The sequence below is a fragment of the Indicator indicator genome, chromosome 25 (genome assembly GCF_027791375.1).
Source record: "Indicator indicator isolate 239-I01 chromosome 25, UM_Iind_1.1, whole genome shotgun sequence".
Classification (NCBI taxonomy): Eukaryota; Metazoa; Chordata; class Aves; order Piciformes; family Indicatoridae; genus Indicator; species Indicator indicator.
In genome coordinates this window covers 404,909-430,160 of record NC_072034.1, presented here as the reverse complement: position 1 = coordinate 430,160, position 25,252 = coordinate 404,909, and the positions used below count along the sequence as shown (strand labels likewise).

Genomic DNA, 25,252 nt, shown 5'->3' with positions numbered 1-25,252 from the left:
AAAAAATCCCACTGTGTTTCTTTAAGAATTTCAGCTTCAAATGCCTGCCACCACTGCTGAGCTGAGAGCATGGAACCAAACTCCAGCTGTTGCTGTGCATGACACTTTTTCCAGTTTTCCTTTTGCCTCCTGTGTCCTGTCCTTCCTTTTCCAAAATATTTACACCATATCCTGTTTTCTTCCAGTCAGTATATGGAAATATTTCTTCCTTTGTTTAAACAAATGCAGATACTGCTGCATACCTTCCCCAGTTCTGATGTTTCAGTTCATTTTTAGCTGATGCAAAGGATTTGTCATCCAGAGCAGCTTTCCCCAGACACAGGGTGTGGTGGCTTTTCAGACTTAACCAGGACGGTGCTGTTGCTGCTTACTGGAGTTCCAGCAGCTTTTCTAGCTGGAGCATAAACTATTTGTCTCTAGAGCCCTTCCCCATGTGCAGAGTGCAGTGTATTTATAGAGCTGGAATCCGTTCAGTGAGCTCCCAGCCGGAGGATGCTAAGATACCGTCACACAGCTCTCTTCTCAAACCTGTAGCATTAAAGAATTGAATTCTTTAGTCATTTTTCAGGTACTTAGCAAACCTCCATGCTGTCAGTCTCCATTTTTTTCACTTTTTAAAAAAAACCTTTCCTCTCCTTGGAGAACAAATATCCTGGGGGCTTTGGGTGTGAACCTGTGCCTCAGAGAACATCTCTGCCCATGTGCAGCACAGCTTTTCCTGGAGTGCTGGATTTGGGGTGGTTGCTGGATTCCTGCAATCTGTGGCAATGATGAGTCCTCTTATTAGCAGGGAGTAGAGAGAATAAATCCCATACTAGCCAAACTGCTCTGAAATGTCTACATCCTTTACATCTGGTCACCACTGCCTCTTGGCTTCATTAGAAGTAATGGTTTCAAGTACAGCTGAAAATGGCGTTTGTAGCTGAGAGCATATTGTCACTGCAACAATAAAAGAATCGTAAAGGGATCTTGGTGGTGCCTGTGCCACACAGTGACACAAATGCATGTGGCACTGAAGTGAGGATGCTGCTGTAAAGGCACAGGCTGCTGTTGCTGGGTTAGCTGCCATGACAACTGACTGCACTGCTGGCAGTGCCCTGGGTGGATGCTCCAGCAGAGAGCTGAGGGTCATTGATATTCTGAGTGTTTCTCAGACTACTGCAGGCAGCAAAGACCCCTTCCTGTGGTTCTGCCAATGTTTACTATTTTCACAGTGGGTAAGAGATGCAGATGAGGTTGATGGGTAACAGGGAAGGAAGAAAGCGAGTTTCCCTAAAAGCAGGTTTTTGGTTTACCTCTTTAATGACAGGATTTTACCAAATTGTTCTAACTCTTAGCTTCCACATAGCTTTTATTCCCAGTGCTCATTTGGATGTCATTGTTAAAAAGAATCTCTTTACTTTAAAAAACAGCTTGCTACCTACAAACCCTTCTCTTTTTCTTACAAAGGATTTTGCTTGCATTTGGTGGGATTTCATGTTGGAGCATTTTTGGCTTTAATTGTTCCTGAAGCAGGTACCTGCTCTTTCACAAGCTTGACAGAATTTGAGGAGTGATGTTTTGTCAAGGTCTTTGAGTTTGTATTTTTAAAGAATGTCTGAAACCTCTTCCTTTATGATATCCCCAACTTTCTTGAAATCGATTGTAACATCATCAGTGAGGGAATTAACAACAGAGAGAGCTGCAAGGGGAATGACAGAAACTGTTTTCCTTTTTTTCTTCAATTTGGAACAGAGTACATTCATTATTTTTTACAGCTCGTTAACACATGTAAATTAAATGCCTCAGCATAAAAAAAGAATAGTACAGTTTTAGCTGCAGTCATTTTAACTCAATAGTTTTTCCCATAAGTAATTAATGTAAGAGTACAGGAAGCTTTGATGTGTGAGTAGTGTTTATAGCTGGTCTTCTCAGTCATCAGTGTGCATAGAATCACTGAATAGTTTGGGTTGGAAGGGATCTTAAAGATCATCCAATTCCAACTCCTCCCCTGCCTCACCATAGGCAGGGACACCTTCCACTAGACCAGGCAGCTTCAGGTCCTGTCCAGCCTGGCCTCGAACACCTCCAGGTCAGAGGTGCATGTTTGCGTACAGGCAAAAGCACAGGTGTGGAATGTGAGGGGAGGTGGTTTGGAGGTGAGAGGCAGTCACACATGGAACATTCCTGACCCTGAGCTTTCCTACACCACTGGCAGAGGTGAAGTACCTGAAAGCTGAGGCCTTTGGTGTTGCTGTTGAAAGGAGAACACATTAAGTGTTGCTGACTAATGGAAGGTTCAGTATTTGAAAGTCCTGCATTTGTTGATTGTGCTTTGTGTCTTTTGCTGCCAAGGTGACATGCTTGCAGGACTTCTTTGGAGATGATGATGTCTTCATTGCATGCGGACCTGAGAAGTTCCGGTACGCTCAAGATGACTTTGTGTTGGATCACAGTGGTAAGACAGCACATCTTTAACCCCCTAAAACAGGCCACTTCATTGAGGACTCCTGCCCCCACCTCTCCCCTCCTTTCAAGGCCTGTGTGATATATCAAAATTACACATGGGAAGATACTAATTTTCTTATGCGTTAGAAGTTCTTTTCAAACCATCCTCTGGATTCCTTTGGGAGTGATTTGTAGTGGCTGTGAAACAATAGGAATTGTTTCCCAAATGTCAGTGCATGTGTGTCAATTGATTCCTTTCCCATTTAGGCTGTCCTATATTTACTGCATACATCTATTGTCTCAGCCTTTTGGAAACAAGAGGCATTTTTCACCTCTTTAAAAACTGAACACTACATTAGTTTCTTGCAAAGGAAGGTAAAAATGTGCCTGCTGCACAGCTGCCCTGTACAAAGCTGCCACTACAGTGTGCAGGATGTACTGAATTGTCAGCATAACCTTGGCATCAGCTGGCTTCTTTACTCTTTCAGCAGTGCATGGGTACAAACTTGAATGATGGTGATAAACCAGCTGCAAGAGCTGAAGAAATATTACGTCCAGAATGTTACATGCAGTGTTTGACTAGCTCAGATATATTTGTGCAGTGTAGCTGCACAATAGTGTAGCTTGAAACACACATTTGTTTCATCCAGTGGGGCATTCACGTTTAGCAAATAGTGATGTTCATTTCCTGGCTGTTGAACAGCAAGAGCTGCACTGGGAGAAGCCTGCACACTGAGCTGGTGTCTAGACTCTCTCTGCTTGCTTTGCAGAATGCCGGGTTATGAAGTCCTCTTATTCCCGGTCAGCTGGCATGAGGCATACTGGAGCCAAAAGTCCAGGCCCTTCACGTCGGAGTAAATCACCTGCCTCAGGTACTACTGCTAGGAAAGAGCTGAATGTGTAAACCAGATGAAAGTTCAGATGTGTTTAACAGGGTAGGACAGCTGTTGGCTCTGAAATATAGCATCAGGCTTTGTTTCCTGAGGGAAATAAATGGTGTGGGCTTGGGGCTTGGTTTGCTTTTCCAGTTTATCTAATAGATTTCATACTAATTTCTAAGGAATTTTGCATTTATTTTTGAATCCTAAGAAGAAAGGTGGTTTCTATTTTTTCCTTAACTGGCACCAAAAGTTTCGGGTCATGCAAATGGGAATAATTTGTGCTAGTTGTACGCTTGGGATACGTTTTCAGCATGGCACTTGACTTTCCTGAAGACTGGTAACTACAGGCTGGTTACATGGTTAAATTCCTGGTCAGTGATCTAGACGTGAGTCTTTGGAAGGCTTTCTCCTTATAAGCTGAATATGGATCAGAAATACAGAATTTTGCTGTTTCAACTAAGTTTAAGAAGTAGTCTAGAATGTTATTGCTCATTAACAGAGAACAACTCTTTCTATTCTCCTTGGGCTTCCTGTAATTTCAAAGCCAGGTTCAAGTTGTGCTTTTGCCAGCAGTTTGGCTGCACACCATATGTTCCAACCATAGAGGCTTAAATAGAAGGAAAAAATTTGGGGGGGTCATTTATTTATTTATTTATCATTTAATTTCAAAAGACAATGAAAATTAATTTCTTTTTTTCCCTCAGACCTAGAGAAGTAGCCCTGAAATCAAACTATTGGTTGTGTAAATACCCAGTACTCTGTTCTGAATGTAGCTACACGTGCAAGCTCATGTCTGTTACACTGCAAGCTGCAAGTTCTTCCATATTCTCATTTCCATATCAGTATTTGCTTTGCTTTATTGATGCTAGTTAAAGTAATTTTCTGTCTGTGGGTTCGTTCCAAGTGGAATATTTATCATCTGTTTGTAAAGGTCAAACGTTGAACTGAAAGCTTTAAAGAAGGACAGCAGTAAGAACAAAGAGCAATGCAGGAAGATGTTCACAACTAACCTGCATTTCCTGCAGTCCTCTAGAAGCTCCAGGGAGACCAACAGTGAATTCTATGCAAAAGAGTTAGAAATCAGTGCTGCCATTTCCTTACTTGTTTTTCACTTGGACTTCCTAAGGAGGTTGAGTTAATTTGAGACAATAATCCAACATGTCTGGTATTTACCCATTTACTTGCCTTTTTTTTTTTCTCACATAGTCTTTACTTATTTTTATTTACCCTTCTTCCTTTCCTGTGTGTTCAGAGCTGTTTAATAACTTCTTTCCTTAATGTCTTTTTCCCTTGTGTCAAATATATGAGTACAGTAAAGAGGGGTGGCCACTACTCCAGTGCTCATTCTTCAGCAAAATCCCCAGGTGAGCCATTATTATTATGGCTGTATATCACTAGTCTGTCTCCTCCCTCGCCATTTATCTGTGTCCTATTGCTGTGTTTGCGAATATTTTCAAGCTTGAAACACCTGTTTTGCAGTCAGTGAACCAGAGGGCTAATGAGCATGGGTGCTTTGTTGAAGTAGAAAGCTTGAGTGAAATAATGGAACTGATGCTCTATAGCTGTTTGCTAATGGTGTCATAGTTACAGCTGTGAAGGTGTGATCTGACTACAAGTAGAGGAGCATTCTGAGGGGCAATATATTCTTATTAGTAATTTGTGCCATTTGTCCATGTGCATTCTGAAGCATAATTTGATGGAAAAAAAGACAAAAAAGCTCAAAAAGTCAGGGGTAAAAGTAGTGGGAAAACTCAGCACAAAAACACGTCGTAGTTTTTCGTTTGTATTTAGAGTTTGTTACCTTCCTTTCTTCTCTTGTGTTGTTTCAGCCTAAGGTTCTATAACACCATGAAACCTTCAGTTTAAAGGAAAAGTATCTCTAAACCAAGTCATATGCAGTTTGATTAGCTAATAAGTTGAGGCTATGAACCATAGTAGAAGTTAACAATTGTACAATCATAGAATTTTGTGGGTTGGAAAAGCCCTCTAAGATCAGCCAGTCCAACCAGCAACCCAACACCACCATGGTCATTAAACCAAAGTGCTATGCCCACAGGTTTCTTGAACACCTCCAGGGATGGGGACTCCACCACCTCCCTGGGCAGCCTGTTCCAATCCCTGACCACACCTGCAGCAAAAAAAATTTTTCTAGTTTTCAACCTAACCCTCCCCTGGCACAACTCAAGCCATTTCTTCATATTCTGTAACTTGATATTAGGGAGAAAAGACCAACCCCACCTCACTCTAGCCTCCTTCCAGGGACTTGTAGAGAGCAGTGAGGTCTCCCCTCAGCCTCTTCTCCTCCAGACTAAACACTTCCAGTTCCCTCATCTGCTCCTCACCAGCCCTGTTCTCCAGACCCTTCACCATCTTCATTGCCCTTGTAAAGTATTCAGAGGTTTCTCAGTTTTCAACTTTCTAATATGCTAAAGAATTGTAGCCTAATATGTACCACTTGAAGAACAAGAGAGAGGGATTTATTTTCTGTATATTCAGGCTCTTAAGTACATTAAAAGAAACATCAAAAGAACTTAGAAAATAGATAAGAAAGGTAAGTTTGAATGTATATGAAATACTCAGCAAATCACTAGCAGTAGACACATTTGTGCCCAAAATGAGTACAGATTGCTTGTGGATAAAGGGAAAAAAAGGTATCGCTGTCTGGAATAGCAGTGCTGGGGTTTAACCTCAGCTGGCAACTAAGTCAAACCCAGTCACTCACTCACCCTGCCCCTCCAGGGGGATGAGGGAAGAGAGTTGGAAAGGTGAAAGTGAGCAAACTCATGGGCTTAGATAAGAGCAGTTTAATAATTTAAATGTAGGAAATTGTAATGAAAAGAAGCAGCACAGAGAAATAAAACTCCAGAAAGACAAGTGGTGCAAGTGAAAACAATTCCTCACCACCGCCTAACTGATGCCCTGCCAGTCTCTGAGGAGCAGCCTCCCCACCAACCTTCTCCCTAGTTTTATCTGCTCAGCATGATGTCCTGTGCTCTGGAATATCCCTTTGACCAGCTGGGGTCAGCTGTCCCAGCTCTGTCCCCTCCTAGCCTCTTGTGCACCCTCAGCCTGTTTGCTGGTGGGGATCAGAAAAGGCCTTGACCCTGTGTCAGCTCTGCTCAGCAGGAAGAAATCATCCCTGTGCTATCAACACAGTCCACACCAGCCACTGGGAAGCTAACTTTAGATAAAGCAGCAGAAGCTGCTGGCTGACTTCCTATAGATGCAAAGTTTTGCCACCTGCACAGGGCCAGTTCCAGCTATTGCTGTTGTTGCAGTTGTGCACCAACTCGGATGCAGTGGAGCATCAGAAGATCTTCACAAGCTGTAGCTGCAGACAGTGAATAGGATCTTCAGCAGAACATAATGTTTGTTCTGGAGTCAGAGAAGGGACTTTGGGCATCATCTGGTCACAACCCCCCTGCCCACCAAGCATATCTAAGGCATTAGCAAAGAGCTGCAGTATTGCCAGTGTAGGCTGGGATGGGCTTCCTGAGATGGTTATGAGAGGGAAGAAGGTTGCTAGCCAGCCAGTTTCACAGGTTTAGTAGTTCTGTTAATGCATGAAAGGATGGTACTGACCTAGAGACAGATGAGAATGTCTTATATTTGGAATCAAATTCTTCTGCTGAAGTATTTAATTTTTGCTCATGACCCTTCAGCTCTAATTTTTTCCAATGGCTAGAGCTCAGTGGGTATGTGAGGAGGTAAGGTAGCATTCCCTAACCCTTTGCACTGTCAGGCTTGCCTATCCTTTGTAAAACAAGGATGCACTGATCTGCCAGGCTTCGAGATTATCTGGAACAGTGATGGGAAGAAGGCTGCAGGAGGGACATACACTCCTAAATACTTTGAGCTTCTTCTAACCACTTAAATAATTCACCTGTTATTCTTCCAGGCAGCCCTTGGTAAAGGCAAGACAATATCCTGAAATACACTTTGAGTACAAGAGTCTAAGCTCTTAGTCCTGTAGCAGATCTGGGAATGCAAATCCAAGTTATCAGACTCTGTAGCTAAGTGCTAATTAATTGTATCTTAACATGAGAGGAAGAGATTTTGAGAAAACCAGGGATTTGTGGAAGTTGCAGTGCTTGGAAGGCATCTTCAGCTCTGGAGAAGATGAGGGTACTAGGTTAATGGACACTTGTGAAATAAATCCACTAGTGCTGGCTAAAAGTGATGTATAACCTATGACAGCTCTGAATTTGTATTGGATATGTGCAGGTGCAACTGTTTATTTATGTTGAAGCTAAGCTTCTGTTCCCTAGGAATGTTTTTTTCTTTCTGAAAAAATAAAATAATTCTTCATCATGAAATGTTTTTAGTTTTAAAGTTTCTGCCTGATGTTCTCCTCTCCCACAACAAATGTGGTCCAGCTAGAGAGGAAATAATGTAATATCATAGAATGCTGCATCACATTTGTGTGTGATGAACAGTGTGCTTACTCTCTCTGCGTCATGGAATTCATCAGTCTGCTGCTCTCAGGAAAACACAAGGACTGACCTAAGTTACATTCCAGTCACCAGAGATGTAACAGATGTTTCAAGCTTCTCTGGGAGGCGAGACTTAAAATCAGTGAAGTCAGCAAAATGTGTTCTCACAGGCACTTGAACCTCTTGGAAGTTCAGAAATCACTGACTAATTTTTCCTCATTGGGTTTTTTCCCCCCTAAATCAATATATTTTGAACTACAGCTTAAGTTCTTCATCATCCAAATAGCTTCTTGTTTATTTTTCTTGGGGAAAAAACCCAATCAAAGCAGAACAAACAAACAAGACAGTGCATGTCTGCCTGATCCCATGTCCAGCCACAGGAGTTTGGAGGGTGCAGTTGTGTGGCAAGCTAGTGTGTAATTTATTCTTAAATGCTAAGGAGCCTGTTTTGGTCTCAGTATGCAGACTTGAGTGATAACTTGTCAGAGAAGTATGCTATGTTTAAAAGCAGGTTAGGGGGATTGACTCTTACTCATCTTTTTTTTTTTTCCACTTGTTTGCTTCTATTGCTTTGACCAGTTAATGGAACCCCAAGCAGTCAATTATCCACCCCAAAATCTACAAAGTCCTCCAGCTCTTCACCAACAAGCCCAGGCAGCTTTCGTGGACTCAAGGTAAGTGCAAGACCCTAACTCCCATTGTTCATTGAATGATGTTAACGTTACAGTAATGCTGAAGGAAGAAACAGAAAGGCAAAAACCTTGCTGTGATTCTGCAGGGTAGCCTTGTTAGTATCATCTTTGAGCTGGAGAAGAGAACTGAAGGAAGTTTGGTTTGTTTGTTTGTTTGGTGGGGGGTTGTGTGGGTTTTTTTTGGGGGGGTGGTTTTTTGTTCATTGGCAGCTTAGGGAAGAAAGGTAGAGGGTGACTGTGTCTTGCATACACCAGTTTGCCGCTCCAGATTTTGCATTGCTTTGTGGACTGCAGAAACCCCTTAATATCTATTCCCTCAGCCTATGTAAATACAGTGTTCTCTTTTGGATACCTCATCATCTTGTAGCATTGCTCAGGACTTCATCTGGAATCCCTTCTCCTAACCCTTGGCACACAATTCCCCCCCTTAAAGTAATCTCCTTCCTGGAAGTGTTTCTTTGAGAGCAGCCTGATGTCTGGCAGATTTACCTCTGAGGTGCACCTAGAGAATTCTCTTCCTCTCTCACTTAGAAACTGGTAGCATTTGCAGTTCTTAGAGGCTGTTCTGTGCCTTTCACTTTGTCAAATAAAAGGAACAGTCTGGAGAGCAGTTGAGCACCTGACTGCTGCATTAGTGCAGCATCTCTTCCAATGAGAATTTGCTTCTGAAATCAGCAATTGCAGCCTTTCTGGAAGGACACTGGGTAGTTGGCACTGATTATTCTGAGGAATAGCTCCCATCAGGGCACACAACAGTTGTGAAGAGGCTGCATAATTCTGTGGAAAACTGTGTCCTCAATTAGGAGGCTGGCTAAAGGACTTGATTTGAATGCACTGAGAGCTGGGGGCTGACATGCTAATTGCTACCAAGGCTTTGTCTGTTCTGCAAGGAGCATGGTACTGCTTTCTGGAGATGTTTGGATAAATTATGCAGTTTAGGGTTGATCTCTGCCTTTATGTTGTTGAGCTGGACCATCCCATAGCTTCTCTTTGACCAAAGCAACATTGATTGACCTTTCTCCTATAAAACATTTTCATGAGCAGTAATACTCTCGACATTGAAGATTAGACCTGCGTGGCTTAAAATCTGTCTGGACAGCTCTGCTAAGAGAAGGCACAGCAGAGGACACCAAAATCATTGGAGCTGAGGCTCTCAACTGCTCTGCACTGATTTTAACAAATGCTTTTTTGTCTGTCTTTAATGAAATTACAAGTTTAGAAATTGGATAACTTGGTTCTTTTTTTCCCCAGCACTGCCCTCTCTGCTTTTAGCTGATTAAAGCTCTGGTAAGATGGAGATAATTCTGGTAGTAACAAGCAATTTTCAGCAAAGTGGACATGTCCTCTTTTCCCTTCCCTGTCAGTTTCACTGAAGCAGACTGTGGTGCTTTCATTTGGGAAGGTAATTGATTCTGGATACTAATGTGTTCTCATGTCAAATAACTCATCCCTATGCAACCAAAGGAAGTAGCAAAACCGAAATGAATCGTCTCAGACCTGACGTAGTACTGACGTTGGGAGTACCTCCTGCTTTATCCCATTAGGATGCATCTGTTCAGTAGCAGGATCCCAGGTTTGCTCCTGAGACTAAAGGCAGGCAAAGCTATCTGGTTGATCTCAGGATAAATTCCACAAGTCTCAAATGCACTGTGCAGTGACTCTTGTTTCTCAGGGCATCACAGAATTGGGTTGGAAAAGCCCTCTAACATCATCCAGTCCACCCATCAACCTAACACCACCACAGCCCTTAAACCACATCCCAAAGTGCCATGGCCACATGGTGACTCCACCACCTCCCTGGGCAGCCTGCTCCAGTGCCTGACCACTCTTGCAGTGAAGAAATTTTTCTTAATCTCCAACCTAAACTTCCCCTGGCACAATTTCAGGCCATTTCCTCTCATTCCATCACCTGATACTAGGGAGAAGAGACCAACCCCCACCTCACCCTGGTCTCCTTTCAGGGAGCTGTAAGGAGAAATGAGGTCTCCCATGAGCCTCCTCTTATTCAGACTGAACACCCCCAGGTCCCTCAGCTGCTCCTCCCCAGCCCTGCTCTCCAGACTCTTCCCCAGCTTTGTTGTCCTTGAAGCTGGTTCTAGTAGTAAGGACTGGTCATAGCCAGGGGTTTGATGCAAACTTAGACTCATGACTTTCATAGGCCTGGTCTCAGCTGGTCTCATGAGGGAAACAGGGGGAAAGCAGGGGCCAGTGGGATGGATTTGAGATTCCCGCTTTTCCCTGTTACTAAAAAATCGCTTGTTGCTATGAGTGCATTGCTGAGCAGACAACGCTCCTATAAAGAAGGTGCTAAATGAAAATGCAGATATAAATACTGTGGCAGACAGGGAAAGCATAAAGTGTTATTTCTGACTTTTCTGGCTTTGCAAATGCAGTATTTTGGCTGCCTTGTTGTGTAGAAATCCTCTGTGTTTACTTTTGTAGACTAGGAAACAGCAACACTTAATAATGGTTTTAGATGAGCTTGGAGCAGCAGGAAAATGGAACAAATCAGGGCTGATGTTTCTATTTCCTACGAAGAGCAGCTGCACATGAACTGTATTTTTAAAACTGTGTTGTTTGGATAGCTAGAACAAAATCACATACTGGGCTGGATTTTTGATCCCTCACTACAGGAAGGACATTGAGGTGCTGGAGCAGGTCCAAAGAAGGGCAACAAAGCTGGGGAAGGGTCTGGAGAACAGGGCTGGGGAGGAGCAGCTGAGGGAGCTGGGGGTGCTTGGTGTGGAGAAGAGGAGGCTGAGAGGAGACTTCATTGCTCTCTACAAGTCCCTTGAAGGAGGCTGCAGTGAGGTGGGGTTGGTCTCTTCTCCCAAGTAACAAGCAATAGGACAAGAGAAAAGACCTCAAGTTTCACCAGTGGAGGTTTGGCTTGGAATTAGGAAAAATTTCTTCCCTGCAAGGGTTGTCAAGTCCTGGAACAGGGATATGGTTTAGTGGTGACTTGGTAGTGCTGGGTTAATGGTTGGACTTGATGATCTTAAAGATCTCTTATGTCCAAGGAGATTCTACAGAGCTAGTGATAATGCTAGTCATCAAGGCATTACACCTGTAAAAATACTGATTGCAACAGCAGTTTGTTCTCAGTCTCAGACACTGAGTCTTACATCACATTCTGCAAATGCTTTTTTCCTTTCAAGTGAAGTCTCAACCCCTCCCTGGATTCCTACTGTTTCCCAATACTTTATAAGCAGAAGTGGTACACTCGGGCCCAGAAAGCTCCTTGCAGGGAATGCTCCTTGCAGGGAATGCTCCTCTGGAACAGTTTTTCTTGAGAGAGAAAGGCTTTCCTTCTGTCCTCCTTATCTCTTCCCAGCAGAGTGCCCTTGTGCTGTTATAATTGTTCAGTACACACAGTGAGCCACTTGGCTGTCCAGCATCCTGGTCTTGCAGAATGACTTGTACTGGAGCCTGAGATTAGACTGAAGGAAGGAATGTGTGCTGTTGCTTAACAAAAGTGAAGACTCCAGGATTTTCCCACAGCCCCAGATAACAAATGCCTTTATTCCTGTGATAAATGTGTATAACATGCACCCAACTGAATGCTGCTCTGTATTTTCATTCAAGGTAACAATTTGAGCCTGTAACTAAGCATTTCACTTTGCAGAGGCTATGTTTCAAAGTAAAGATTTAGATGCAAAAGGTAACAAGGATGAGCAGGGACTACTCTGTACAATATCCTTTTCCAAGCAAATGTGCTGAGCTTTTTTGTTTTCTATTACCTGTGCCATAGAGATGAAAACTAGTGAATGAGTTAAGAAGAATGGTAATAGGTAGCACAGGACAAGTGACTGAGGACTCCTTTTGCTGTGCAGATGGAAAGGTGTAAACATTTTCTCTAAGTGCATTACAGATACTTGGGTGTGCCATGTGTTAGGGGTGCTTTGACTTTTATCTCTTCCAGTCCATCTGTCACTACCCACACTTTGTACCATGAAAAGCATTCAGAGACTGCATTAAATATGGGCTTGGGGGAAGTGGTGTCATAAATGCCTTATGCTTCCTTGGATGTGGTTATCTGTCCCCTCATGAAATTTGAGTACCACAAAGCCTTGTCATATTTTTCAAAAGAGCAGGAGATTGTACCCATAAAGAAGCTTTACAACCAATGCCTTTCCTAGCATCCCAGTTATATCTTGTGCATTGTGTCGAAATTTGTCTCAATATTATTGTTTCAGCTGATTGACCAAATAACCAAAGTGAAAGGGCATTAAAACCTGATCAAACAAATAACTTAGGTACTTGATTAACTTTAAGCTCTTGAGTAGTCCTTCTTACTTCAATGGGGATGTTAATGCACTTAGTTAAACGTGCCTAAGTGATTTGAAGGGTTAGAGCCTATCTGCATTGATGTTCAATGTCTCCAGTTTTATACAAGTGCTGCTGGCAGCAGTTCCACATCAATATCCATGCAATTAGGATCATAGAATCATAGAACTGTTTGCTCAAGTGCTGGAGAACCCTTCAGTCCCCTGGTATCCCTGTTGCTCTAAATTACTAAAAGAATCTGCCTCCTTGGACTTGCAAGAGGGTGGATTTAAGACCTATGCACTCTGAATTTATCATGTGTAAGTGGAACAGTGTTGGAAGGGAGCAGTGGTGCTGTGAGGACTCAAGGGCAGCAGGAGGAATTGTTGCAGAACCTAATCTATGGTGTAACTGTTGATGCCATCCATATTCACTAGCCTGCACTTTGCAGGCATCTTAAGAGCTTACTTCTACTGTGCTCTGACACAGTAGGGACAGGCTAGACTGATTTTGCTGCTCAGGAACAGACCAACAGCACCCAAACTAAAGGCAGTCTCTGCTGCAGAGTGAGTTCAACCTCACACTTAGAGCCAGGGGGCAGACTAGAGGCAGAGCTAAGGTTAAACCTGCCCGTGCAGATTCTGACCTAGCACCACAGCAGCATTAGGTTTATTTATTATCCTTTTAGGTTTTACTCCTCTTGCTGTTTCCCTCTTGTAAGTAGAGAGGTAAGAAGGAATGTGCCCAGCCACGCTGTGACCTTGATTCCTTGGTTCGAAGGATGCAGGCTGTTGGGAACACAGACTAGATATTCCCAGGTATTGTCACTCACTGAAAACCCAAAATAGGTTACTAATATTTGTGGCTGATGACAAATGCTTTGCAGTGATCTCTTCTGTTCTCTCACTTCGTGCCTGAAGGCAGTGACTGACTGACTGCTGAAGAGACTGACTCACAAATGCCATCTAGCCCAAATGTCCTTGTGCCTTGCTAAGTAAACAGAGAGCTCAGAAAGACAGCAGCATTATCACAGCCTGGGTTTAAGATATTAGCAAGGAGCAGAACAGTAGCTGCACGGCTTCTGTTTAATGCTGCTTCTATGCCAAATTCTAGGAAAGATCATTGATTTAGAGGCTCTGCAAAATGAAGTTGTACAGCTCCTAGCTACTGTACCTTTAGCTGATTTGGCAGCTCAGCTGCCACTGGAAACTTAAGCATTCATTAGCATTTCATGATTCTTTAGACAATATCCGTATCTGTCAGTTCAGTTCTTTCATTGACAATAGTGCTAATGATTTAAAATATTCAGCAGAGTAACCAGACAATGTCAGCTAAAAGGGAAAAGGCTGCATTTGCATTTCTGGTGTCATGTGGAGCCATTGCAACAGACACTGAGCTTAAGGCAGAGAAGCATTTTAATCCTTCATGTGGTGAGCAGTGAGAACTGCTATAATAGCCCATGGAGAAAACAAGATTCTGAGCTGCACAGAACAGCATGAAACGCTGTGTAGAGGGCAGGGAATGGTCTAAGATCTAGTTTGATGTCACAGAGCATCCCTATTCTTAACTGTTCTAAACCAGTGGTGCCCAGGGCACACCCAGTATATTTTGGTATGTATGGTACTCATTCCTGTGCCTCCCTCCCTTCTTAAAATGAAAATTGATTGCTGTATATGTCCCTGGGCAGTATGACAAGATGGCTTTAAGTGTAGAGTAATAGAATTAGTAGCATTATGAAGCAGAAGATTCAGATCGGGTTCCAATGAAGTTGTTAGTGCAGCAAAAGTAGTTTTCCTCAGCCTCCATCCTTCACAATAATTCAGATATTTGGGGGCTGTGCATTGCCACTGCTGCTAAGTCTGGATCTCTGACTGGATACCTATCAGCCATCTAACCTGAGATCATGGAATCACAGAATGGCTTGGGTTGGAAGGGACCTTAAAGAACATTCAGTTTCAACCCCCTGCCCAGGTTGCTCATGGCCCCATCCAGCCTGGCCTTGAACACCTCCAGGGAGGGGGCATCCACAACTTCTCAGGGTAACCTGTTCCAGTGTCTCACCACCCTCACTGTAAAGAATTATTTCCTAATCTCCAGTCTAAATTTACCCTCCTCAAGCTTCAATCCATGTCCTCTCATCCCATCACTACAAGCCCTTGACAGCACAAAAGTAAACTGACTCCATATAGGTATTTCTGGGATGGTTTTTGTTAACCTTGCTGGGGTTTAGGGCTGGCTTTCATGATTCCTTTACCATCAGAAACAGAACTTTGTTGTGTTGCCACAGATCCCTCCGCACAGTGGCTCTTCCTCCAACGTGAACGGTGCACCTGAACCCCTCCGCTGCCAGAGCCCCGAAGGTAGGACACAGTCCCTGCCACAGTTCTGTGGCAGCTGACATTTGATCTGGCACTTTGAGATGGGTTCTGATGGCTCAGAGTGATTTTTTTGTTGTGAGATATCTTGTTTGATACCTCCTCGACAGGAAAATGATCACATTTTCACATCAAGGCAGTAAAGCTGGGACATTCTGTTCCTGTGTCTTGTCAAGTGGTGGCACATTACTGAGCCCTGCTCTCAGTAGTCACTGTTAGGAAGTTCAGTGATTCTGAACACAACCTGCAGCGTATCACTTAGAAGGGTGAAGCTTCCCTGAAAACACCACATTGTGCCTCAGGTAGAACCGTTAGTCCATCAGCTGGCCTTAGCTGAACACAACATTTCATTCCTTATCTGTTTAAAGCAATGTGTGTCTGTGTGTGTGAGGGGTGTTAAAATGACTTTAAAATTTCATTTTAAAGTATTTTTTTATTATTTTATTTACAAATACTGAAATAAGCAGCTCTGAAACTTATTAGCACTTTGGATGCTTCTGCAGCAGCTAAGGGAACTTGAAGGAATTCAGGAGGCAGAACTTGTGGCTGTAGATGAATTTCCTTGCATTTGTGCTTTGAGTGTGCAAAGACACTTCAGAAGCAGTAACCTGAGCTCAGGTAACACCTAGACCAAGGACCTCTAACTGCATTCATTGCTGTAAGAGTATTCCACACAGAAACACAGTGATAGCTGACATGTGTTGGAAGGTCAGACAACTCTGATGAGTCCTATCTTGTTCCTGCTTCCTCTGAGACAAACCCAGGGAATAAGCTGTGAAGAAAACAGCTTCCTTCGAAGCTTTGCCTTCCATTTGCGACTGCTATCTGTACCTGTGGAACCCACTGGGGACAGATCACATCCTGCTGACACTTCAGCTTGTTACTGACCTTGCTTTTCTCTGCAGGTGTGAATGGAAACAAGTGCTCAGGGTCATCTACCATCCTGGAGAAGTACAAAGTGGGGAAGGTGATTGGGGATGGCAATTTTGCTGTCGTTAAGGAGTGCGTAGAAAGGTGAGCAAAAAACTGTTCAGTGCTGCTGCTTATGGTACTGGCTAAAGCCCTGTGTGTTAGCCTCAGTTCACAGTGTGGTGAGAGGAAAGCAAAGAGCAGTAGCAAAGGTGTGCTAGAGGAGAACTAGGCACAGCAAAACACACAGAGCTTCCTCTGAGGAAGAGGAGAGCAGCCAAGGAACATGGCTTTTTATCCCCAAACTAAAAGAGCTATTACCTTCTGTTTAAGGCTCCCAGGGAAACCCCACAGATGTTCAAGAAATCTCCTCACACAACAGACTGTTGTGGATAGCAGGGAATTGTATGTGGCATCAAAACAGCCTTTGAGAGACCTGCCTTCTGCCTCAGCAGTTCTGCTGCTTAGAGTATCCCTACTGCCTGCTGCTTCAAGGATTTTTCACAGCTTTCAGCCTACTGTGGGCAAAGGATTCTCCAAGGCATGCAGTTGGTGGCTGGCAGCCTGTGCTGCTCACTCCCCTGTGCTTGCCTCTTCTGTGAGGTAGTGCAGGAGTAGCTAGAGACTTTTCTAACTAACCCTTTGGTATTCCAGATCTTGAAATATTCTCGTGCCTGATTCCCATGGACTAGACAGGATACCTCTAGAGACCTGTGCTGTGTGTCACACTCTGTTGCTAGAGCAAACCCCACAGATGATTGGACTGTGACTTTCTCTGTTTTTTAGAGCCACCTTCTGCCATCTTCATCATTCTGAGAGTTCTGTCTTTAATCTTTCAGTTAAAAGCTATCTCAATCAGCCCCACAAACTCACACCCTGAGATGCACTTTCCCCATTGGGACAGGTGGATCCCACCAGGTCTCAGCACAGCCTCTTCTTCAAAGGCTTTTCCATGGTTCAAAACCCCAACATTTTGGTGCAGGCACCAAATGAGTGATGCTTCCCAGTGTTTTCCCATGCATCCTGAAACTGGCCACACTTCCTTGGTTATCTACAGAGTGATCAGCATTCATGAAAGGCAACAAGTCAAAACTGTAAGAGAGTTTATCATTTTCAGGAATATTGGCTGTGCATTTTGGAAATCACTGAAGTGGCACTGAAAATGGGACAAGGACTGCTTAGTCACTTGGGTTTCAAAACATCATTTTGGAATGAGGGGACTGGACTAGAAAGGAAACCTTCAAATTATTTTGAAAATAAAAAGCAAAATTAAATTTAGAAATCTAGGTTTGTGTGTGATCTGATCTTTGTAGAGTGAAGCATTATTACATGAGGCTTATATAAAATAAATATACAACAAGAGGTGCTAATGGGGCTACAGAATATGTTGGGTTGGAAGGGACCTCTAAAGGGCATTCTGTCCAACCCCCCTGCAGTGAGCAAGGACATCCCCAACTAGATCAGGTTGCTCATAGAATCACTAAGGTCTCAGAGCCCTGTCAAGCCTGACCTTGAGAGTTTCCCAGGATGGGGCCTCCACCACTTCCCTGGACAACCAGTTCCAGTGTTCCACCACCCTCACAGTAAAGAACTTCTTCCTAATGTCCAGCCTAAATCTCCCCTGCTCTAGTTTCAAACCACTGCCCCTGTCCTATTGCCCTTGCAAACAGTGTGCCCCCTGCCTCCAGCTTTCTTGTAGGTCCCTACAAGGTTATACCAATGAGAGTAGAAATGCCAACTATAAGTGCTTGTCTTTTAATTCTTCTTAATTATTACACTTCATGTCTACTAGTGTTGTGCTAAGAAGGCTTAGCTGGGGGGCCAGCATCCTGTTACAGCAGCTGTTCTACAGAAAGATTCAAATAGTCTCTGTTGTAAAGGATGCCTATGTGTGAGTCAACAGATGGACACTGACAGCCAGACAGAAGAACAGCAGAACCCTGTCAGACGATGCTGGTGCATGACAGACAGTGGTGTTAGCACACAAATTACGTGGGTGGTACCCAGGGGTTTGTTCCTAGGTACTATAGCAAAGGCCATTTGCAAGAGGGCTTTGAAGGTGCTCGATGAATTGCCCTTGTGGACTATGCTCCTCTTTCTGCACACCCTCACTGCTACAGGTTTACTGAGTAGGTTTTGCTGATCAGTTGTTTGCAGGCTTTCAGATAATGCACTTAATTGAGCATAAGACCTAAAGGAGGATTCTTTATTCAGGGTGGATTTTGCATCAGGTCTACCACGTAAGGGGATGGCACTTCACAGATACCATTTAGATAACACTTCCATCTGAAGAGAAGATCAGGCTGTAACTGTGACAACCTTGCAGATACAGCTGCACTTTCAGAGCAGAGATTCTCAACTGCAGGTTTTTTTGATAACGGATACATTGAATGTCAGACATCCACTCAGATCCTTTTTTGTTTGGTTGGGTGTTTGTAAGGCACTCATTTTGACTGGTTCTGTCTAATGCCAAAAGGAGAATGAAAATGAGCCTGGAAGTTCAGAAGCATGCCTCACACTTGCTTCTGGAACAGCCTCCACTGGCTTTTCACCATGCGTGCTGGTGTTGTTCTGATGCACACTGGAGTCTGGAGGTACTGGCACAACACAAAGAAGTAGCAGCAGGATCTTAAAGCTTAGTAAGGTCTGGTTAGTATAGGGAGAAAAAGAGATAATTCAGTTGTGTTGCTTTTTTTCCTCTAGTTATCTCCCCTTCTGGAGAAATTGAGAAGATTTTTTATTGCTTAAAGGGAAAAAGGCAAACAAGAGCTCCTTTCTTTGAGAGTATTTACTGACAACAGTAGTCCTTTTTACTTGTATATAACCACCCTCTTAAATGTCATGGGACTGTAGATTACTATAGAATTGCATAGAATACTTCAAAAAAGAAAAGAACCAAATAGAAAAGGTCAAAATCAGTGCCTAATAAATAAGGTCAAAATTAGTGGCTAATAAACGCTGGAATTTTAGACTTGTCTGTAATGAACTCTGGAGGTTTTGATCTCTGCTGAATCCTATTGAATTTTCCCAGTAGGATAACAATCTTCCTTCTGCTCACTCACACATAAGCATGGATGGTTTTGTCTGTAAAGCTTACCAGTTGAACACAGGTAATTTTGCAATTTGCAATGGAGAAGTGAGAGCATGTTGTGCCAGATCACAGAAGAACAAACTGCAGCTGGAGCCTGGCATTAACACCCCAAGGGAGCCAGGTTGTGGTAGTCAGGGAAACAGCAGGCACACAGGCTGCTGGGAAAACAAACCCCCAAACTGAGCTGGATCTGCATGTTTTCTGCCAGCAGCCTCCATGGGTCAAGGCATTCTGGTACAGGGGATGTAATGCCACAATTAGACCAGTTTCTAATTAATGGTTCTGCTATTTTTCCTGCTAGGTCCACAGGAAAGGAGTTTGCACTGAAGATCATAGACAAGAATAAATGCTGTGGAAAGGTAGTGTACAAAGATTTGCATGTCTAAGAGAGCAGAAGCTGCACTAGCAGCTGCTCGTTAGTCACAAGTGGGGGGCTGCTGTTTGGGTTTCTGACTATTTTCAGACTGTTTAACAAGATGATAATGTAGCCAAGAAGCAAATCATGCAAGTGCTGAGTGGTAGTCTGCTAGATAATAGAGTGCAAACTAAACAAATTATCATCTATTTTATTGGACTAACAAAGAAAATGCTAATATGTGTCCAAAATGTATTAGAAAGATTTGGATCTGTAAAGTGTGAGAGAGAAAATCTGCAGCTATAGAGAATCAGAGAATTCTTTTGGTTGGAAAAGACCTTTCAGGTCATACAGTCCAACCATTCTCTAACTTTACCAAGGCTGATGCCAAACCATGGCCCTCAGCACCACATCCCTGCCTCTTTCAAATATCTCCAGGGATAGGGATGCAGCCACCTTCCCAGGCAGCCTGTGCCAGTCTTTGACAACCCTTTCAGGGAAGAAGTCTTCTAATATCCAACCTAAACCTCCCCTGGTGCGACTTGAGGACATTTCCTCTCATCCTGTCACTTGTTACTAAGGAGAAGAGACCAACCCTCACCTTGCTTCAGCCTCCTTTCAGGGAGTTGTAGAGAGCAATGAGGTCTCCCCTGAGCCTCCTCTTCTCTAGGCTAAACACCCCCAGGTCCCTCAGCTCCTAACAAAGGTATTTTCCACAAGTGGCTTAAATGTTAATTAGACAATAATTTCTCTGTCAATAAATCATACTAATGTAACTGAAATCTATACTGCAGTACCTGGGAGAATGTCAGAATAAGGTTGAGAATTTTATTTAGTTTTTCACATGACACAATATAGGAAAAACCAGTAGGGTGGTTGAAAATAAGTGTACATGCTAGCAGTTTAAGGACAGGTATTCAAAGAGTAGCTCAACAGCACTTTGGAGCCCTTTTAGAAAGAATTATTATTATTGCTTATCTTCAACCTTATTTATGCCTGAGCCTTATTTAGAGGTCTTAGCAATGCAGTCAAGTGAGGCAAAGGGAGTACAGGTAAAGCTGATGTGTTTTAGTGGAAATGAATGGTTGTTAAATCAAATGAACTAATTTGTTCTGTTCTTTAGGTAGAAACATCACATTCTAGTTTTTGCTTGGACTTTTACTGCTGGTGTTGACTTTACAGGCTTCCATCCATAAAGCTTAGTGTGCTGTGGCTGTTCACTGTGGTCTGGTGATGAGATTCAGCATCATGTTTAACAAAACCGCTTCATGTTTGTTTATTGTTGTTGTGTTTTTTCCTCCAGAGCACTGTGCTTGGAGCAGACATATGTTTGTTCAGAATGACATTTGATGCTCTCTCAAACTGAATTCCAAAGGTGTGACTGTTCAAAGCACACTCTCACGACATGAGATGCACAAATGGCATGTGGTTTGTTTTTTTTTGGCAAAGGCACAATGCAGCCCTAACTAAGCCTGCAGGTAGAAGGGGCAGTAGTGTAAGGGCTCCAGGCACTGCCTGTGCACAGGGGATCACCTACTGCTCTGCTCACAGGTGCATGAGGTGCATGCTGCTAATCAGTGCATTAAGATTGCTCACTCCCAAGGCCAGTGACACATTCCATGCCCAAGCTGAGGAGAGCACTGTGCTGTGGAAGTGTTGCTGCTCATTTTGCAGTGAACCTTCATGCAGTAGCTGTAGTGCACTCTTTCTAAAGGGAAATGCAAATCACTCTCCACACGAGAGGGGCATGTTGTTTGATCTGCTTCCCAGTGTTCACCAAATACCAACAAGTTCTAGAAAACAAAACATTCTGGAGCTAATTTCTACTTCCTCAGAAGGCTAGGGAAGGGGAAATTAAACTCAGTCTGTGTGCTGCTAAGCTGTTGGAGCCATGACGACTCAACTGAGCTATTTTTGTGGCTGGTAAACCTGAACATACATAGAAAATGAAGTGACAGCCACAACCAAGGCAGCCACAGTGTTTTTCCTCTATGTCATCCACAATGTTTTAAGAAAATAAAGCCCCTAAAAATAAATCCTAAATAATCTGTCCCTGAGTAACCTGTGCTAAATGACAGGTGAAGGCTGTGGAGGATCAAGACCATGACAGGTTACAAAGACCCAGCTCGGGGTCAGGAGGTTCTGAACTTAATTTCACCTCCTAATACCCATGTAAGAAGGTAATCTGCACTTCCTGAACTGCTGGCAAGTGCTGGGGTCTTTTTCCAGACACATCCCCTTGGTTATGTTGTGTGAAACGTGGTATTTTACATTAAATTTAGTCAGGGATGAAGTACACTTGGGCTAAAATACAAGTTAAAAATCCAGCCTCTGACAATAATCCTCTGCTCTATAAATCAAACAGCAAAAAGGCTATCCAGCCATCAAAGGAAAAGCAAATTGGCAATGTAATGCCTGTTCAGATGAACCTCCCTCCTCTCCTCTGAACAGGAGCACCTGATTGAAAATGAAGTGTCTATACTGCGCCAGGTGAAGCACCCAAACATCATTATGCTGATAGAGGAGATGGACACCCCAGCTGAACTCTATCTGGTGATGGAGCTGGTCAAGGTAAGGCTCCAGACTTACTCATGAGAAGTGGGTGAGGAACAGTCAGCTCTGGGGAGACAGCAGCCAGGTAAGGATTCAGTGGCAGATGGCATTTTTCCTCATGCAAGTACTCTTGTCAGTCAGCTCTAGGAACAGAACTGATGTCTGTCCTGTTGCCAGTAGGCTGTGTGCACAGATTGGAGGCCGTTCTGCAAGGAGCAGAGTCTAGAGAGGTGGGCAGTGGTTTGTAGGTCCTGTTTTCAACATGCAGGGTTAACAGCAATGTGCAGTTACTGACAGGACACCTGCACCGATTCCACTGATACCTTCCTTTAATGCTTTGTCTTAAAGAAAAGCTCTCTTTGACCTTAGCTTGGCAGGCAATGCAACAATCAGTTTAAACTCAGGGGAACTCAGCAAACCCCACTTGTTTTGCTTACATCAGACATTCACTAACCTGAGTTCCAGTTCACAAAACAGATGCTGCTTTCATACAAGAGAAAACAAAACCCTTCCTTTTGCTGTCACAAGTTGTGGCAGTTTTTTGTTGTGCACCCTCCTCTGTGTTCTGCACACAGACAGCAACACTGCACCCATCAGCCTGGCTCGAGTGTCAGCTCCACACCACACAGATCAGCACCACCACTTCTTACTTCTGTCCAAAGCACTGTTAGATTTCAGACTCCCCTCAAGAATAGTTACTAGCCTGGGAAACCTCCAAGTCTGTAGTTGCTGAATTTCTAATTTCTGTAGCCCTACACATTTCTCTTCCTTTTTAGAAGGTATTTTTATATACTAGAGGCTTTTTATTGTTGTTGTTTAAGACAGGTTTTTTTGTTTTCTTTTATTCAATACACCACCACTATTCCCTGAATTGCTGCTTCTCTTCCCCATGCACTGAAATGCTTGGAATGCCACCCACAGCTCAGACAGATCACTCCTACAGATGTATCCAGGGTAACCCACATAAAATTTGTTGCTGTGACTGGAAATTGCTGCATCAGTAAGTGGCTGACATCGTGTTATGTATCCCACGAGGAGCAGGGCATCCAAAACCAGAGGCTGCACAGCTGGCCCCTTCAGAAGTCCCCTGCAGCTTCTGCACTCTGGTGTATCATGGAACCCTCTGGGTTGGGAAAGATCATGCCTATGCTCTTGGTCCTCTTCAGCTATGTTTCTGTGGTATTTCTGCTAGAGACAGTACAATTTGCAGTGCATTACACTGCCTGAAACATTTGCTACATGAGGCTTTTTATTATTGGGCTATTTATACTCAGGCTTCTCCAAACCAGGGCTGGTTTTTGCTGGGTAAAGGAATTCAATTGATAAGATAAAGAGAAGGGAAGCTATGCCTGTGCCTGCAGGTAATATAAATCAGTGATCAACAGTATGAAGATCAATAGAATGAAATCAAGACAGAGAAGAGCTGTGGTTTGCCCACACTCAGACAGCAGAAGCTTGGAATACAGTTGAGAATCTGGACAGCCATGATGTAGTTGAAGCTGTCCCTGCTTACTGCAGAGGGATTGGACTGGATGGCCTTCAGAGGCCCCTTCCAACCCAGACCATTCTATGAGTCTACAATTCTATGATTTAATGTAGCTGACCCAAATTCCAGGCTAGTATCTCAGGAACAAGAGGGATTTCTTTTCTTTCCTGTGTAGCAGGCATTTGAGCATGCCTCTTGTACAGGAAGACTGCATGTGGCTTTCTAATCACAGGCTCACAGAATGGGTTTGGTCAGAAAAGCCCTTTAGGCTCATCCAGTCCAGCCCTTCTCTACCTCTGCCAAGGCTGGTGCTGAGCCATGTCCCTCAGCACCACATCTCTGCATCTCTGAAACACCTGGAAGTATCAGCCTAATGGTGTTCCTGTCATGATCTGTCATCTTTGCATCATTGTAGGGAGGAGACCTGTTCGATGCTATCACTTCCTCCACAAAATACACCGAGCGAGACGGGAGTGCAATGGTCTACAACCTTGCCAGTGCTCTCAAGTACCTCCATGGCCTCAACATTGTGCACAGAGACATCAAGCCAGAAAACCTCCTGGTAGGTCCTATTTATTTTGTACTATTTTGTCTTGCTTTGTTCTCATTAATGCAGATGCTTGTATGTAAATATCAAGGAGCTGAGCAGAGAACAGCAGAAATTTAATTTAGAACAGGTATGTATGAGATAATCTTCTGCCGTGAGATTGCAATCACCATAACCCAAGTAAGACCTGTTTCAAACCTCTCCTTAGACCTCTCTCTATTTTCATTTTGAGTGGCTGCCATTTTGTCTCAGAGAACAATGAATTTTAAAGCCATGGCCATGAATTATTTATCATTTGCAAGTGGGAGAAGAGGTGGGCTGAGTGCCATCTCTTTGAATGATCATGAGCTCAAGCAATTACTGGTTTCTTTTTCTTTCACTGTCACAGCAGGAACATCTTTTTGATGATTTACTGTGTTCTAGCCATGAATTAGAGCTGTACATATATTTATTTTGTCCTAGGGGACCACACTTTTGTTCTCAGCAGGAACATAAAAATGACTATGATGATGAGAGTTGCCATGAAGTCTGCTTAGAAGAGTTCACAAAAGTCTGTGTAGGCAAGAGTGTGATCTAGCCTGTAGACAGAGGTTAGAAAAGAGGGGAAGAGGGTGGGGAAATGGGGTGGGGGATATGGCATGTCTTGCACTGAACTAATAGGGCTGTCATCTCCTCTGCCTGAAGCATTCATCAGGAGTGCCAGTAGCTTCCATCAGCGCTTGGTAGGCACTTCCTAAAGCCTTCTCTGGTGTTTGTCAATCCCATGTAATGAGGTTCCATGAGAAGCAGGAGTCATGGCTTATACCAGACTGGATTTTGACCTGTTACGAGGATAGGGCTATAAGCTGAAAATATTTCCCAATTAATAGTCCAATCTTCCCCAACTAATTCCACTAACAAAGTTCAGCAATGTAAATAAGCCCTGAAATAAATTAGATTGCTTAGCAAAAGGAGGGAGGGGTGGCACAGCAACATGACACAAGAAAATGAAGGTGGAAGTTTCACTTATTCTCAGTGCATCTTTAAACACAGCCAGTCCAAAGAAATTTTGAGCTCTCATTAGTGATTGATTCAGTTATAAATAGGCACAAATGTCCTTTCTGCCTAGAAATCCTAAAGAGATTACTCAGCTGATGCAAATCTTACTCACTGTGACTGACAGTGGCAGAATGTTAAGATACCAGACTGGTATTGAATGCAAACAACTCCCATCAGTAGCTCCCTGTAATTGCAAGGT

General features: G+C 43.4%; 1 protein-coding gene across 7 annotated transcripts in view; it reads left to right on the top strand.

Moving 5' to 3' along the window:
• Positions 1 to 25,252, top strand: part of DCLK2 (doublecortin like kinase 2) — a 56,823-nt gene that overhangs the window by 21,299 nt on the left and 10,272 nt on the right. For 2 of the 7 annotated variants that reach the window (XM_054392443.1, XM_054392448.1), the window contains exons 3-10: positions 2,335 to 2,437; positions 3,198 to 3,299; positions 8,321 to 8,415; positions 14,987 to 15,059; positions 15,980 to 16,088; positions 19,376 to 19,433; positions 21,881 to 22,000; positions 23,884 to 24,030. In XM_054392443.1, coding sequence (XP_054248418.1) covers positions 2,335 to 2,437; positions 3,198 to 3,299; positions 8,321 to 8,415; positions 14,987 to 15,059; positions 15,980 to 16,088; positions 19,376 to 19,433; positions 21,881 to 22,000; positions 23,884 to 24,030 — 807 coding nt within the window. Of the gene's footprint in view, positions 1 to 2,334; positions 2,438 to 3,197; positions 3,300 to 4,621; positions 4,673 to 8,320; positions 8,416 to 11,088; positions 11,092 to 14,852; positions 14,870 to 14,986; positions 15,060 to 15,979; positions 16,089 to 19,375; positions 19,434 to 21,880; positions 22,001 to 23,883; positions 24,031 to 25,252 lie in introns of all 7 variants that reach the window. The other 5 variants (XM_054392444.1, XM_054392445.1, XM_054392447.1 and 2 more) reach the window with 5 other exon arrangements.